At 43.6% G+C, this 15,548-nt stretch overlaps 1 protein-coding gene across 1 annotated transcript; it reads right to left on the bottom strand.

The window, feature by feature from the left end:
* Nucleotides 1-4,280: 4,280 nt before the first annotated feature.
* LOC123113847 (chemocyanin) lies at nucleotides 4,281-6,811 on the bottom strand. Its single transcript, XM_044535163.1, has 2 exons — nucleotides 6,532-6,811; nucleotides 4,281-5,097 (listed from the first exon to the last, which is right to left on the bottom strand). The coding sequence occupies exons 1-2, from the start codon at nucleotides 6,704-6,706 to the stop codon at nucleotides 4,640-4,642; spliced, it is 633 nt and encodes a 210-aa protein (XP_044391098.1). The 5' UTR covers nucleotides 6,707-6,811; the 3' UTR covers nucleotides 4,281-4,639.
* Nucleotides 6,812-15,548: the final 8,737 nt, after the last annotated feature.

Here is a 15,548-nt window from a genome sequence, read left to right as displayed (position 1 = left end):
GATTTTGAGTCTTACTCAACTTCATACCTTACAACTTAGGCAAGAACTCCTTCTTTGACTGATCCATTTTGAACTCCTTCGAAATCTTATCAAGGTATGTACTCATCGAAAGTTTTATCAAGCGGCTTGATCTATCTCTATAGATCTTGATGCCCAATATATAAGCAGCTTCACCGAGGTATTTCTTTGAAAAACTTCTTTCAAACACTCCTTTGTGATTTCCAGAAAATTCTACATCATTTCTGATCAACAATATGTCATTCACATATACTTATCAAAAAGGTTGTAGTGCTCCCACTCACTTTCTTGTAAATACAGGCATCACCACAAGTCTGTATAAAACTATATGCTTTGATCAACTCATCAAAGCGTATATTCCAACTCTGAGATGCTTGCACCAGTCCATAGATGGATCGCTGGAGCTTGCACATTTTGTTAGCACCTTTAGGATCGACAAAACCTTCTGGTTGCATCATATACAACTCTTCTTTAAGAAATCCACTAAGGAATGCAGTTTTGATGTTCATTTGCCAGATTTCATAATCATAAAATGCGGCAATTGCTAACATGATTTGGACAGACTTAAGCATCACTATGGGTGAGAAAGTCTCATCGTAGTCAACTCCTTGAACTTGTCGAACACCTTTTGCAACAAGTCGAGCTTTATAGACAGTAACATTACCATCATCATTAGTCTTCTTCTTGAAGATCCATTTATTCTCTACGGGTCGCCGATCATCGGGCAAATCCACCAAAGTCCACACTTTGTTCTCATACATGGATCCTATCTCAGATTTCAGGGCCTCAAGCCATTTATCGGAATCTAGGCTCATCATAGCTTCTTCATAGTTCGTAGGTTCGTCAAGATCAAGAAACATGACTTCTAGAACAGGATTTCCGTACCACTCCGGTGCGGATTGTGCTCTGGTTGACCTACAAGGTTCTGTAGTAACTTGATCCGAGGTTTCATGATCATTATCATTAGCTTCCTCTCTAGTTGGTGTAGGCATCATGGGAACAGATTTCTCGGATGAGCTACTTTCCAAATTTGAGAGAAGGAACAATTACCTCATCAAGTTCTACTTTCCTCTCACTCACTTCTTTCGAGAGAAACTCCTTCTCTAGAAAGGTTCCATTCTTGGCAACAAAAATCTTGCCTTCGGATCTGTGGTAGAAGATGTACCCAATTGTTTCCTTAGGGTATCCTACGAAGACGCACTTCTCCGATTTGGGTTCGAGCTTATCAGGCTGAAGCCTTTTGACATAAGCATTGCATCCCCAAACTTTAAGAAACGACAGCTTAAATTTGTTGTCAAACCACAGTTCATACGGATATTTGAAATCGGCGTAAGAAATTAAAAATAAAAAATAGAAAATCTTCACATTGTGTCATTATATGTGCAATGTTTTCCAAAAAAAATAACAAACTTGAAATACAACAATTATTTAAAAAAAATCAGAAATGAGTTATCATGTATGAGGATTCATGAATTTGAAGTCAAATGACCAAATTTATGGCCACATTCAAGGCATAGTTTATTCAAATGATCTCATATTGTGTACAAGGGTGCCTCTTGGAAAGGCAAATAATGTTGATGAAGAGAGTTGTCACTTTCTTTGCGCAAAATGTTCATTTTCTAATTTTTGAGAACTAAAAAAGGGTTTTCTGTGAAGAACCTACCAAAAAGTTGTTGTGGAATTGGACTAAATCAATTTTCAACAATTTTAGTCAACATTTTATATATGTACACACAACCAAATAGTTAAAATTAAGGTTTCCATCCACCTCTCGTCAAATTGTAGATTTCTGCAGATTCATTATGAACCGAGTCAAATTTGAACTAGAGCCGCCTCATAGTTTACGCATGATTTTTTCCAAAATTTATTTTTGGTTACACAACTAGCTAGGAACCGGGTCAAATTTGAACTAGAGCTGCCTTATAGTTTCCTCATGGTTTTTTCAAGAAATCACTTTTAGATACACATGTAGCTATTTCATGAGTCTAATAAATTATTTGCAATATTCCACCCTTAACTATGAACGGTCATGCCTGGTATTTTGAACACAATGTAAATCAAACATGGTTTTAGTTAGTTTTGAACTTTTGAAACATAGTATACCAACATAATCCTTTCAAGTTTTCGATCTAAAAACATATAAAGTTTGTGAAAATGGATGTAAGTATGAATTACTTGTGATTTTTACGAAGTATAAGGACCTATTTACAAAAATACACATGGTTGCATTTTTAACGTATTCAAAAATAGAAAAAGTGAATATTCATAATCTTTGAAAAACTCTACCCCAAATTGATATATAATTTGTACTTCCTCCATTACTAAATATAAGTCTTTTTAGAGATTCCACTATGGACTACATACGAAGCAAAATGAGTGAATTTACACTCTAAAATATGTCTATATACATCTGTATGTAGTTTGTTGTGGAATCCCTAAAAAAACTTACATTTAGGAACAAAGGGAGTATATGTTTAAGTTTAGACATGTCATATTTGAAACCAAAAGTTCAACCTTTTTAAAAGCATTAAAAAAAGTAAAAGATAAATGAAAAAACATCGAGCCATTGGCATAGCTCTAATGGTGTCACCCTTCCGTCAGCCCATGGGTCCTATGCCAACGGGCCATCCTATGACGATGGCCATGATCGACCTATATGAGAGATATGTCGATGGCCACCGTCGGCTTAGATGGGCGATTTGCCGACGGTCGTGGTATGGCGACAATCACCGTCGACATGAGCTTTGCCGATGGCCTGGGCTTGCTGACGGTTCTCCCTGGCTGTCGGCTTAGCTCAATCTATGCCGACGGGGCCCATCGGCATATCTTTGGGCGTCCGCATATTCGATGATTCCTGTAGTGACGTCCCGAACTCTACATTACAATGATACAAAAATCCAGCTTTATTCAAAATGTGTCAAGCATTCATTACAAAAACTAAAAATATATAAGAACACCATAACTAGTCGATTAGGCAGGAGGAAAGGGGACACGGCGTGGTACGCGGTGTCCATGATGTCGAAGGCAAGGTCACTGAGGCTGTGCGGAAGGAAGATGAGATGTATGAGATTGATTGGGGTGAAACTTCCCTCCCGCCAACAACGGGAATTTTTTTTGGTACACATGCGTCTGTATCGCTTTCTTTCCTCCAGGAGAAGAACGATCCACCCGTTAGGGCGCCTTCTTCTGCCGGCATCCTCCGGCGGCTCCTCTCCGCTGACGACCTCGGTCGTCGGTGGTGAGGGGGGTCACCGGATCCACGCGGGTGGATTGGTTTAGGCACTAGTTTCCTAGGGTTTTAGGTTGTTCATCGTCATGGCTTTGGCCGTGGCGATGACGGCGCCGACTAATAAATCTTCAGATCCTTTCCCAATGAGGCGATCCATTTTTGGGGTGGATTTGGAAACCAGTCTGTTCAAGCAAGGATCGATGGTGCGGCGGCGACGGAATCCTCGTGGTGGACCTGTGTCCTCGGGCTCCACCGTTGTGACGATGTTTGCTCCGGCGCCGGCGCGGAGCTTGGGAGGTAGTCCGGGAGCAGATGCAGATTTTGGTCTACATCGGTGGTATCTGGAAGATGGTGGATCATGTGCCGGGTTCGTGGTTCATGGCAGGCAGGTATGGTTTCCTCCTCCAATGTCTTTGTTGGGCGGGGGTGCCAGATCTGGAGTTCGATGGCGTGTCCGGGGTGTTGCCCCGATCTGATTCATTCAACGGCAATGGTTTCACCTTTATTGGCGAGCCACCTTGGAGGTCCGCAAAGTTGCATATCAGCGATGGAGCCGCGTCGAGCTCGGTGTGGAGGTGGTCTGCCATTTTCTCCTTTGGTGGCTGCTATGGTGGTGCCAGAGGCAGGTGACGGGCGTTGGTGTCAAGCTTAGAGGATTCTTCAGTCTTGTTTGTAATTTTACTTATTGGCTGGTGTTCCTCTGTGCAAAGGCTAGTGTTATGCTATCTTTTCAGTTTTTTCAGGTCGGTATATACGTGACTTGTACTATGAACATTATGATATAAATGAGTCACGTATTATCATGAAATAAACAATGAGAATTTTTGGGGAAGGTCCTATGAGTATGGTGATTTTTTTAGGTTATACCCTGAAAATATATGGATATTTTACACTTAAGAGATTCTGTTAGAGTAGGGTTTAAACCTGTATTTGCAGTTCTCAAGGACAATGCAGACTTCTAGAGATTCTCCTAGAGTTGCTCTAAGTCCACCAACAGTATTCTTGCAAGAAAAAGGTCCATCAATCAACAGTAGAAAAATCGCAACTACCTCTCGAAGAAATATTGCATATGAAACGTGTAACATTTACAACCCTGATATACGATACACAAGTACAACATATCCATGGATACACACCAGAGTCAAAAACAGGTAAACACAGAGATAAGCTGAAAACACTTGCCCTGTTCGGTTTGAGGAGGTTTGGCAGGGATTAGCAGTGAATATAGCTCAAATTCCTGCCAATCAATCGCTCTTAATCCACGGCAATCCTTGTCAAACCGAACATCCCCTCAAACCGTCTGAAATCAAGAATTAACACTCCACGCATAACTGGAAAAAGAATCGGACACCGAGAGATCCACGCAAGACCGGCGGAATGGAGGACGGCAATCTACTGTAGCATCGTCATGGACGCGGCCACGGCCAATGCCACGGCATAGCCCGCGCGGACGACGCCGGCGCCGTTGGAGTTGGGCGCGGGCGCGGTCGTCGCTGCCCCTCCGTCAGACGACGTCGCCGCGGCGGGAGGGGTCGAGGCGCTGCTCCCGCTGGTGTCTCCGGCGCGCGGGGACGCCGCAGCCGGCGCCGGCGCGGTGGCGGAGGGCGCCGGGGACGGGGACGGGGCCGAGGAGCGGGCCTTCTGTGACTTGAGCACGCGGACGTTGAGCTTCTGGCCGGCGGCGCAGTGGCCCGGCACGCCGCAGATGAAGAAGCGGTGGCCGGGGCTCTTGATGGTGACCTTGTCGTCGCCGGAGGTGTGGGTGGCGATGGGCGTCGAATTGGTGCAGCTGCTGTAGTCCGCCTTGTTCACCTCCAGCACGTTGTGGATGCCCTGCGGGTACTTGAACTCTGCGCGCAGTACAACAAGCAGCCACGCCATTATAATTACCGCCATGATCACATAATTAAGCAGTTCAAACGTGTTTACTCTTTACACCATCTTTGATCAAGAATAACTTTGCCATAATCTTTTCTATTAGGCCAAATGGAGGTAATGATCCTTCACGCAAAGCGCAAAGTATTAGCGATGGACCAAAACGTGCAACACAAGGTAGGTAGATCGATCAGTCGATGGGAGGAAATGAGCACACTGGCTTTTCATACCAAAGCTATGCCTAGCAAGCTGGTGCACACATGCTTCTGATTTACTCATGATTGAAAGTGTCAAAGTGCTTCACTTTACAACCAATGAGGACTCCAACTACTAGCCTGGAAGATGCAACTATTACTCATTTCACAATAGTTTGACAATATGCAAATGATTTCCTAGGGGTTTCAGACCTGCTATGTGCTTATGTACTGAAATGCAACTATCATGCTGGAGCATCAGGCACACCACATGACCGCAATGCAGTACCGAAGCCATTTCTTACTCTTCTGAACTAAGAGCTCAGGCAGTGCACTGGCAGATCTAGCAACCAGTGAGAACAATAAATGGGGCAGCACAACTGCCATGATTCATGGCATGTGCAGTTTCGTGAATTCAGAGTTCACTAGGTCAAGTGGTCCATGTAGATTTTTCTTTTCATTTGAAACAGAAGAAGTAACGGACGGCGATCTGCCCACCTGAACTCTGCATTTCTTCATAGACACAGAATAGTAATGCAGAGAGGGTGAGCTAAATTTATGGGTCATGTAAATACTGTGCACAGGCAGCATGGAACCTCTGTGAACGCCTTTAAGACCCGCCGACCACGCAAAACTTGCAGGTGTGTGCTGCAGCGTGCAGTAAAATCAAAGACAGTGCAGGTAGGTAAAGTGCTATATTTTTTTCTTCTCGAATTTTGTTTTTCATGGCATGGTTTAAAGCAAGATTCTTCATCTGGAAGCAAGACACAAGAAAGGAATGACGGTGCATTTCTAAAGTACTCATCTGACGGCGACAAGTCATTAGCACTCCATCTTTGCATCAGTAATCATGGAGATGGGAGAAGAGTTGCTGCCTGCTCAATAATCACAGCATGTGCCACTTAACTACTCCATTATTTTCTTCAATCGCACAAAGAAACTAGTATGACATTCTTATCAAAATGTAAGATGTTTTTGTAGGTTAGTTTAGCCTAAAAAAATATTATATTTTGATACGAAGTTAGTATTGTTTTACTGTATAAGAAAGTATTACTCGGAAGATTTGCAGTTACTTGCATCGACCAACATAGAACCTCACAATTCTCCCATCTCCAAGGATGTACTATAAATTTCAGCAAGAAGGAAGCTACCACAGGCACAGAGGAACACAGATGTGTAGCTAGTCTGAAAACTACTCTGAACTGAGGAACTTACCGATGACGTCCCCCACTTTGAAGGTCTGCTTCCCCGCCCAGTCGGCGTAGTTGACGTTGCCGAGGATGGTCCACCCGGAGGAGCCGCCGACCTGGTAGACGGCCGCCGACGAGGTCGCCACCATGCCGGCCAGCGCCAGCGCCATCACCACGGCCATGCCCCTCACGCCCTTCATCTCTCTCTCACACACCCTCTGCTCTGCTTCCGTGAAAGGAGGGGTAGATGGAGATGCCAAGAGCAGAGCACACGGAACGAATGCCTAGCAGAGCACTACTCCTTGGCCTTGTGTTTGCACCATCGTGGCGCCAGGGAACGGCCTTTATAGTGCCTCGTATTTCCCTTTGTTGACGAATTTGCCCCTAGCATCGTGTTCCTTACTTCCATTTCATACTAATATCTTCGTCCGTACTGTTTACTACTGGTACTCGAGTAAAATTGCGCTTTTCACCAGCTAATCAAAACCCTGCTTGGTCTGATTTGGTCATGTTTAAAGCAAACTTGATTGGATTTTCTGCTCGAGATGCATGCATGCATGCATGCATGGTTGGTCCTGCGTGCCGGAGCTTTGGGCCTTTGGCTGGTCTTTGGTTATTCTCCTTGTTCCTTGAGTAAAGCAAACTCATATCAAAAGCTGGCTGTCAATCCAAGTCTTGATCATGAGGCTGTTCGATCGATGGTTAGCTCGATCGGCCTGTGAGTGCATGCTGGTACGTGCTGTCAAGTCCTCTCGACTCGAGATCTTTTTCTTCTTAGGGAAGCAACGTACTGCGAGCATGCAGATATGCAAGGCGCGCGCTGCTGGTGTAGGCACATCTTCCTTCCTTCGTTGCCATGCGAATGCGATGGCCATGCATATTATTATCAGTAGGAAAATGTGGTCGACTCAGCTTTGCTTTTTGCATGCATGCATGTGAACGATCCGAAGCGCCAGAGATGTGGAGGACAGGCTGCCTTTTGTTCATATCTGTCTACCCAAAAAAGTAACACGCGATTTGCAACGCCGGGTAATATATACAGCCAGCGCCTACACAGCACGTGAGGCCACGCATTTGTTTGCGTAGAAATGAAAAAGTAGACCCAGCGAACATTGGTGTCTATGTAAAAGACAAACATTAAGAACCAGCACCAGCGCAGATCCGAACATTTCTAAAATTTCAGACGCAAAACATTCTGGTTTGCGAACATTCTTTAAATTCAAACATTTTTTAAAAACACGAGCATTTGGAGAAACGGGAACATACTTTTGAAGTTCCAAAAAAATTTAGAAATGTGATCAATTTTTGGAACACGGACTATTTTTAAACTCGTGAACAAAATTTGAAAACACGAACATTTTTTGAAACTTGCAAACAATTTGAAACCGGGACATTTGAAACTCCCCGAAAAATTCATTTTTTTTCCTTTTTTTGGAAAAGTGGATACTTTTTAAAATCATTTTTAATTTATGAACAATTTTTAAAATTTCTGGACAACATTTGAATGCTGGAACATTTCTTTAAAATTCGAACATTTTGTAAGATGCTCTACAAATTTTAAAAAGTGTTCTCCCAATTTTAAATAATGTTTACAAGTAATAACATAATGCTCATACTTTTGTATAAAGATTTTCAAAATTTTATTTTGGGCCGAGTATCCCATGCCTCTCTGCTTCGGGCTCCATGTCCATGCCTTCTTGCGTTCGTGTCATATGTGTCGTACGGGAGCTTCTGACCGACACATTCTGCATTGGTTAGGAGAACGAGCACTCATGCTCCTCCCTTCATGGGCATGCCCAGACAAACGTGTGAGCGCTGGTTTCGGTTCCCTTGATCGCTCATTCAAAAAAAAAGTGACGAGTGCCCATGTTGACCGTTGACTTTTTAGAAAGACATGAAATGAAAAAGATTCAGGAATTGAAAAAAAAGGTTCATGGAATCCATAAGAAGTACATAGTTTTTTGGAAAAAGTTAGCAAATTTGAAAAAAAAAATCATGAATTCGAAAATAAAAGGTTCATCAATTTGCAAATAAGTTTCAAATTTGAAAAAAGTTTATCGATTTCGAAAAAAGATCATAAATTCTGAAAAATGTTCACGAATTTGAAAAGAAGTTCATTGATTTTCACAAAAGTTCATGAATTTAAAAAAATCATCGATTTTGAAAAACAATTTATCAAATTTGTAAAAAGTTCATCTATTTGGAAAAAAAGTTCATAGAAAAAGAAAAAAGGAAAAGGAAAAAGAAAGAACAAATTATGAAAAAGGAAAAAATAAAACATAAGAAAAGCCGGTCCAGAAAACCAGATAAAAATAACAAATCGAGCGGAAGCTTCCAGAAGTTTTTCAAAACCGGCCCTGCAAGCTTCTTGGAACTTCCTAAAACATGGCAGAAGAGATTCCCGTGCGTTAAAATGGGCCGGCCCATTTTGATGGAAAGAAGAAGAGAGGGGTGTGTGCGCTCCGTAGTAGAATGCGCCGTATCGAGATGGAGTTTGACGTTCGCTGGCACGTCTCCTTCACGGCGGACTTGGTGTCTGCACGCACCATCCATCTCACCGACGGCGAGATCCTGCTCCGCCGTGGAGCACTCCGGATCGTGCTGATCAACGACAAGGGGGTGACGGTGGATGCGCGATACCTGCGCGAGGGGGAGTTCATCGACATTGGCCAGGTCGTTCCCTTCCCCTGTCACTTTGCTAGGGTTCGGGACCGTATTTCGACCAATGGCACGGGTGTGGGTACATGGGAGCACGCGTCGCGTGGTGGCGAGTGCGGTGCACCTAGATGCGTTCGGGACGGGCAATGGCGGGGCCCGGGGATCCTAGGGCCACATCCAGGCGCGGGTGGGGCGGCCGCCATTGATGCCCGGCATGTGGACGGAGATCCGCGCGGTCATGGGGTGCCGCAGGATGCTGCGGGTAGAAAAACCGCTCCCACCCCGGCCCGTGACCTAGATGCCGCTCTTTCTCACTTCTGGGAGACCCCGAGAAACCCTAGATCGAGATTTCCCTCCTCCTTCCTCTGGTGGAAGGGGAAGATTGGGGGCGACCACAGATCCTACGCTGCAGTTGTTTCTTCCGATCCAGGCGAGCAGAGCGAGATGGAGAACCGCAGCGACCACGCCTTCCGCGGGAATCGTCGGGAGGGCTTCGGATCTGGGCGGATGGGGCGCGGAGCCGGCTGCTTCGACCGAGGACGCGGTCGAGGCCGTTTCTCGTGGTCCAGGGACGCCGACGGCGACGACCTCTCCACCAACAAGAAGGCGGCGTCGGCGTCGGACGACTCCGAGCGGTGGGATGAGGCGGCGGAAAGGGCCAAGAGGGCCAGATCTGGGGGGGGGGGTTGGGTGGAGAAGAACCCTAATCCTCCTGGTCTCAACGTTGCAGATATCCACAAAAAGAAGCAGATCCACAACGCCTCTGTTCGAGCGGAATCATCCTCTCAGGTGCCCCCACCCAAAGCTTATGATCCCTGTTTAATCTACAAATATACTAGCCGTACTCCTGCTAGTTGTCCGCAAGCATTTTGTGAGAGATGCAGTAAGATGGGGCATCTGGCATCTGTTTGCGTTGCTTTCCTGCCATGGGAGTGTGTGGCACCGATGTGTGCTTTTCAGGCCAAGGGCCAGGGGTTTTTCTATATTCCAGATTCGTGTACTGCTAAGCAATTAAAAGAGAGAGCTACTAGTGTTGTTATTACAGTGATAGAGGGGGAGGCTAGTGTGAAGGAGCTTGAGGATGCTTTCTCTGAGTATATAGGGACCAAATGGCACTGTACTGCTCGTTCTATTGGTCCCAATACTTATGTCATGCGTTTCCCTAATCAGAGAGATGTCAAAAAAGCATGTTATAATGATAGAATGACCCTGAGATCTTGTGGTGTGGTTGTAAAGATTGTTCCATGGTCAGCTAATATTGGAGCTAAGGGTGTTAGGGAAATAGCTTGGGTCAAGGTAGCTAATGTCCCCTTGGAAAGGAGGAATGAGAGAAACTTGGCATATGTTTCATCGCTGGTAGGTGTACCACTTGAGATCGACATGGCCACCCTACATAAGCCAGAATTTGTACGGGTCCGGCTCGGTTGTTGCAATGTGGATGAACTACCTGGAGTTGCAGAAGCAGTCTTGGGTACACACTTCTTTGACTTCTTTTACGAAGTTGACAAGGTTTTGGTGAGAGACCCAGAAAGAGAACTTAAGAGTGCTCAGGTAGGCAATGCAAAAGAGAATTCCCCTTTTGACAAGCAATATCCTCGGGCTTGCCCCAAGTCCAATGAGAAAGAGAGAGGGGCTGGACCCAGTAAATATGTGGGTGCTGGGAAAAATGCACCAGTTGAACCTGTGGAAGATGAGCAATATGAGTCTGAGGAAACTGATGATAATACCCTCCTGATTGAGACTATTGCCGATGAGGCTTGTGAAAAAGAGGACCTGTTTAAATCCATCACAATTTCTGCTGCGAAGAACCTTGAGCAGCATATGGATGAGATACAGGTAGTTGAATGTCCTGCTGCCAGTGACTTGAGTTCAAATGATATACCTGCCTTGCATATATCTCATTTGGGTCAAAACAAATGAACAGGTTGAGGAGCTTGAGGGAGAGGAGCTAGAAATGGAAGGGGGGAAAACTGACTATATGGTACAGTTCACCACATCTTCTGATGACATGGGGGGAGTGATCCCTACTCCTCCCCTTATCTCAGAAGCTGGCTTGAGACTCAGTGTGAGGAATATGCAGAATATGGAGGCCAAGATGCAGGATAAAGCTGCGGCTATTTCCAAGAAAAGAAATTTGGAAGGGAATGAACCGACCCGCAACTCCTTTGCTGTGTTATCTAATCATGATATGATGCTTAGAGCGACCAAAATGGGAGTTTTGATCCCTGATAATAATTTTTCTAGTATTGATATTTTAAGAGAGCTAGAAAGAGCTAGAAGAGACGAGGAAAAAACAGATACTATATCTGATAAAAGTAGGGAAGAAAAAATATTATACATCACTAATGGCAAATGATGGGCAGTGATGATTGGGTTGAGGAAATGGATGAGTTAGAAGAGGAATTCACTTTGGTCAGGTCCAGGAAAAAAAGAAGTCCAAAAGTCCATGTAGTTATTTCCAAACCAGTGACCAGAAGTCAAACCCATGATAAGGAGGGGAAGAAAAAACCTGGCAGCCCTGCCCATCATTACAGGGCCACCAGAGGAGGGGGGAGAAAGAAAACTAGTGTTAAATGATAGTTCTCTTTTGGAATTGTAGGGGGGCAAGGAAGAAGGGAATGAGCTCCTATCTCTCTCATATCATTAGAGATCATTCCCTGGACTTTATTGGTCTGCAAGAGACCCATAAAAAAACTTTGTGGATAGTTTATTTAGAAAAATAGATCCATACCAGACATATGAATGGGACTTTGTTCCATATATAGGTAGATCTGGAGGAATCCTTTGTGGGGTGAGGAAAGAGAGATTTGAAGGAGTCATGTGGAAGAAGGGCAAGTTTATCCTGCAAGCTTCATTCTTTGATAATAAAGAGAAAAATAAGTGGACATTGTGCACTGTATATGGTGCTGCACATGATAAGGACAAGGAGGATTTTCTAACTGAACTTTCTAAGTTCTGTAGTCATATTTCATATCCTTTGCTCATTGGAGGGGACTTTAATATACTTAGGCATGCTGGGGAAAGAACAAACCATGGCAGCATTCCACTTATTCTGACTTGTTTAATTCTGTGATCAATGCTATGTGTTTGAATGAGGTTTATATGAGTGGGGGGATGTACACTTGGACCAATGACCAATCCCATCCAACTCTTGAGAAATTAGACCGTGTCCTTATGAGTAATGACTGGGAGGACATTTTTCCTCAAGTCAATATTATGAAACTAGTCAGAGATGTATCAGACCATAATGCTCTTTTGCTTTCCTCTGACAACCATGTTGTTAGATCTCCACAGACAAGAGAGTTCAGATTCGAGTTAAGTTGGTTGAAATCAGATGAGTTTCTGCCTTTGGTAGAGAAAGTGTGGAACCAATATGTGAAAGCCACTGATCCAATTGATATATTAAATATCAAGTTAAAACATTTCAAAAAGTTCTTCAAAGTATGGGGCTCGAATAAATTTGGTCATGAAAGAATTAGGAAAAATGATATCAGAGAAGAGCTGAGGGGGATTGAAGAAGAAGAAGAGAAGGGAAATACTGATCCTGGTATTTTTTTGTAAAAAAACGGAATTGCTTGTCGAGCTGAATGATATATTAGTTAATGAGGAATTGTTCCTTCTACAACAATCTAAAGAGCGCTGGTTGCTTAAAGGAGACAGCAACACAACCTATTATCAAAAAATTGCAAATGGGCATAAGAGAAAAAACACCATTCATTCGTTGAATGTTGGTGATGTTGCTATTGAAGGGACTGATAATATTCTGAGGCATGCCACAGACTTTTATAAGTCTCTATTTGGACCAGCCCCTGGGAACTTATTTGAGCTCGACCCTAGGATTTGGGGGGATAATGAGAGATTAGATGAGGCTGACAATTTGGTCCTAACTAGACCTTTTTCTGAGGAAGAAGTTAAAACAACTTTGTTTTCAATGAATAGTAACAAAGCCCCTGGACCTGACAACATTCCTGCTGAATTTTATCAGTATTGTTGGGAGATTGTTAAAAAAGATATTATGAATCTCTTTATAGCCTTTTATGAGGGAAGATTGGATGTGCATAGACTTAACTATGGCATTATCACTCTCCTTCCGAAACTTAACGGGGCTAATAAGATTCAGCAATTCAGGCCCATTTGCTTGCTAAGATGCCCTTATAAGCTGATCACCAAGGTGCTGGACAATAGAGCAGCCCCATATGATGATGTGTTGTTCAGTAAACATCAAAATGCCTTCATTAAAAACAGGCACATCATGGACGGGATCATGTCTCTCCATGAGATTCTTCACTATACCCATATTAAGAAGAAAGTGGGGATTGTCATTAAGCTAGACTTTGAGAAAGCCTATGACAAGGTGAATTGGGAATTTTTGTTACAGAGTTTAGAGAATAGAAGTTTTGGCACCACTTGGTGCGGGTGGATGAAGAAAATTATTCAAAATGGAACGGTCAGTGTCAAACTTAATAATACTCTGGGTCCGTATTTCCAGAGTTATAAGGGGGTAAGACAAGGAGACTCTATTTCTCCATTCTTATTCAACATTGCTGCTGAATGTTTGTCCAAAATGGTACGTCAAGCACAGAATAATGGCTTGATCACTGGGCTTGCTCCTGATTTAGTGGAAAATGGGGTGGCCATCTTACAGTATGCTGATGATACGGTGATATGTATCGAGCACGATCCAGAGAAAGCCCTGAATATGAAAATACTGCTATACATGTTTGAATTAATGTCAGGGCTAAAAATAAATTTTCAAAAAAGTGAAATTTTGTGCATTGGGGGGGATAATGACATCCTGACAACATATGCTGATATGTTTAATTGCCAGATTGGGCATTTTCCAATGAAATATTTGGGAGTGCCAGTAAGCTACTCAAATTTGAAAGGAGTGGACTGGGAATTCTTGGAAGAAAGATATGCTAAAAAGTGTGAGTCCGGGCTAGGGAGTAATGCTTCCTCGGGGGGTAGATTAACTCTGCTCAATGCTAATGTTTCGAGCATTGCTTTTTACTACCTGTCCATGTTCCTACTTTCAAAAATTGTGATTGCAAGATTAGATAAACACAGAAAAAGGTTTTTCTGGCAAGTCACAAAGAATAGGAAAAGGTACTATATGGTCAAATGGACCAGGATTTGTCGATCTAAAAGCAAAGGGGGGTTGGGAGTTAAGGACTTACATAAACAAAATTTAAGTTTGCTCACCAAGTGGTGGTGGAAACTGGAGACCAAAAATGGTTTGTGGCAAGATATCATTAAGGCGAGATATCTTCGCAGAGATACTGTTGCCTCAGTTAAGGGGAAAACTAGTGACTCCCCGTGTTGGAAAGCGATAATGAAAGTAAAAGACCTTTATATGGCTGGTAGGCATGTGGTAATTCAATCTGGCAATATTGCCAGGCTTTGGAGGGATCCTGTTGGGGATCAATTGCCCTTTTGTGAGCAATTCCCTAAACTGTTTTCCATTTGCAACTATCCTGACTGTACTGTCAATATCTGCCTAGCGGCTGATCCTGTGTCCTTCTTTAGAAGAAGGCTAAATAATGAGATGTGCGGACAATGGCACCAGATGATAGATACAGTCAAGAAAACCTGCATCTCTAGTGAGTGTGACAAAACCAAGTGGGGGCTGGGTTCCAAACCCTACTTCACCACTCGTTCAGTTTATACATTCCTGGAGAGACATGTTACGGGATGTAATTATAACTGGATCTGGAGAGCCAATGTATCTTTAAAGATCCAAATTTTTATGTGGCAATTGTCACAAAATGCGATATTAACAAGGGATGTGATGAAACACAGGGGGTGGAAAAAGAATCCTAAATGTTCCTTCTGTGCTGCAAAAGAAACATCTGAACACCTCTTTTTTACCTGCCCAGTGGCCAGGGTAACTTGGAGATCGGTGGCTTGTATGTTTGGGACTGATTTATGTCCAAATAATCTTTGGCAAGCATACACATGGTGCTACTCCTTCTTCCATGAAGGGGAGGTGTTTTACACTATGGGCATTGCAGCCATATGCTGGGCGATTTGGACGTGTCGCAACAGAGCTACTTTTGAGTTTATACCTCTCAGAAGCCCATTCGAATGCATTTTCTCTACTTGTGCTTTACTCTGTTACTGGGCAGGATTGATGAAACAACAAAAGGATGCGGAGGACCTGAGGACTGGAGCGAACATGCTGAAGAACAACGCTTCAAGACTGATGCAGATTTGCGCCGCGGCACATCAGGATGATGATGCTTGATGAGGTTCGACAAGGCTACATCAAATAGAAGATCGAAGAGGATGATGCTTGCTGCTACACAGGAATGGCTGCTATCTTGCTGGTAGTGCGTTTAGGCCTTTTGTCTTTTGGCTTGGTTAATTCCTAAACTGTCTGTTGGA

The sequence above is a fragment of the Triticum aestivum genome, chromosome 5B (assembly GCF_018294505.1).
Source record: "Triticum aestivum cultivar Chinese Spring chromosome 5B, IWGSC CS RefSeq v2.1, whole genome shotgun sequence".
Lineage (NCBI taxonomy): Eukaryota > Viridiplantae > Streptophyta > Magnoliopsida > Poales > Poaceae > Triticum > Triticum aestivum.
This window is presented reverse-complemented; position numbering and strand designations above follow the sequence as displayed.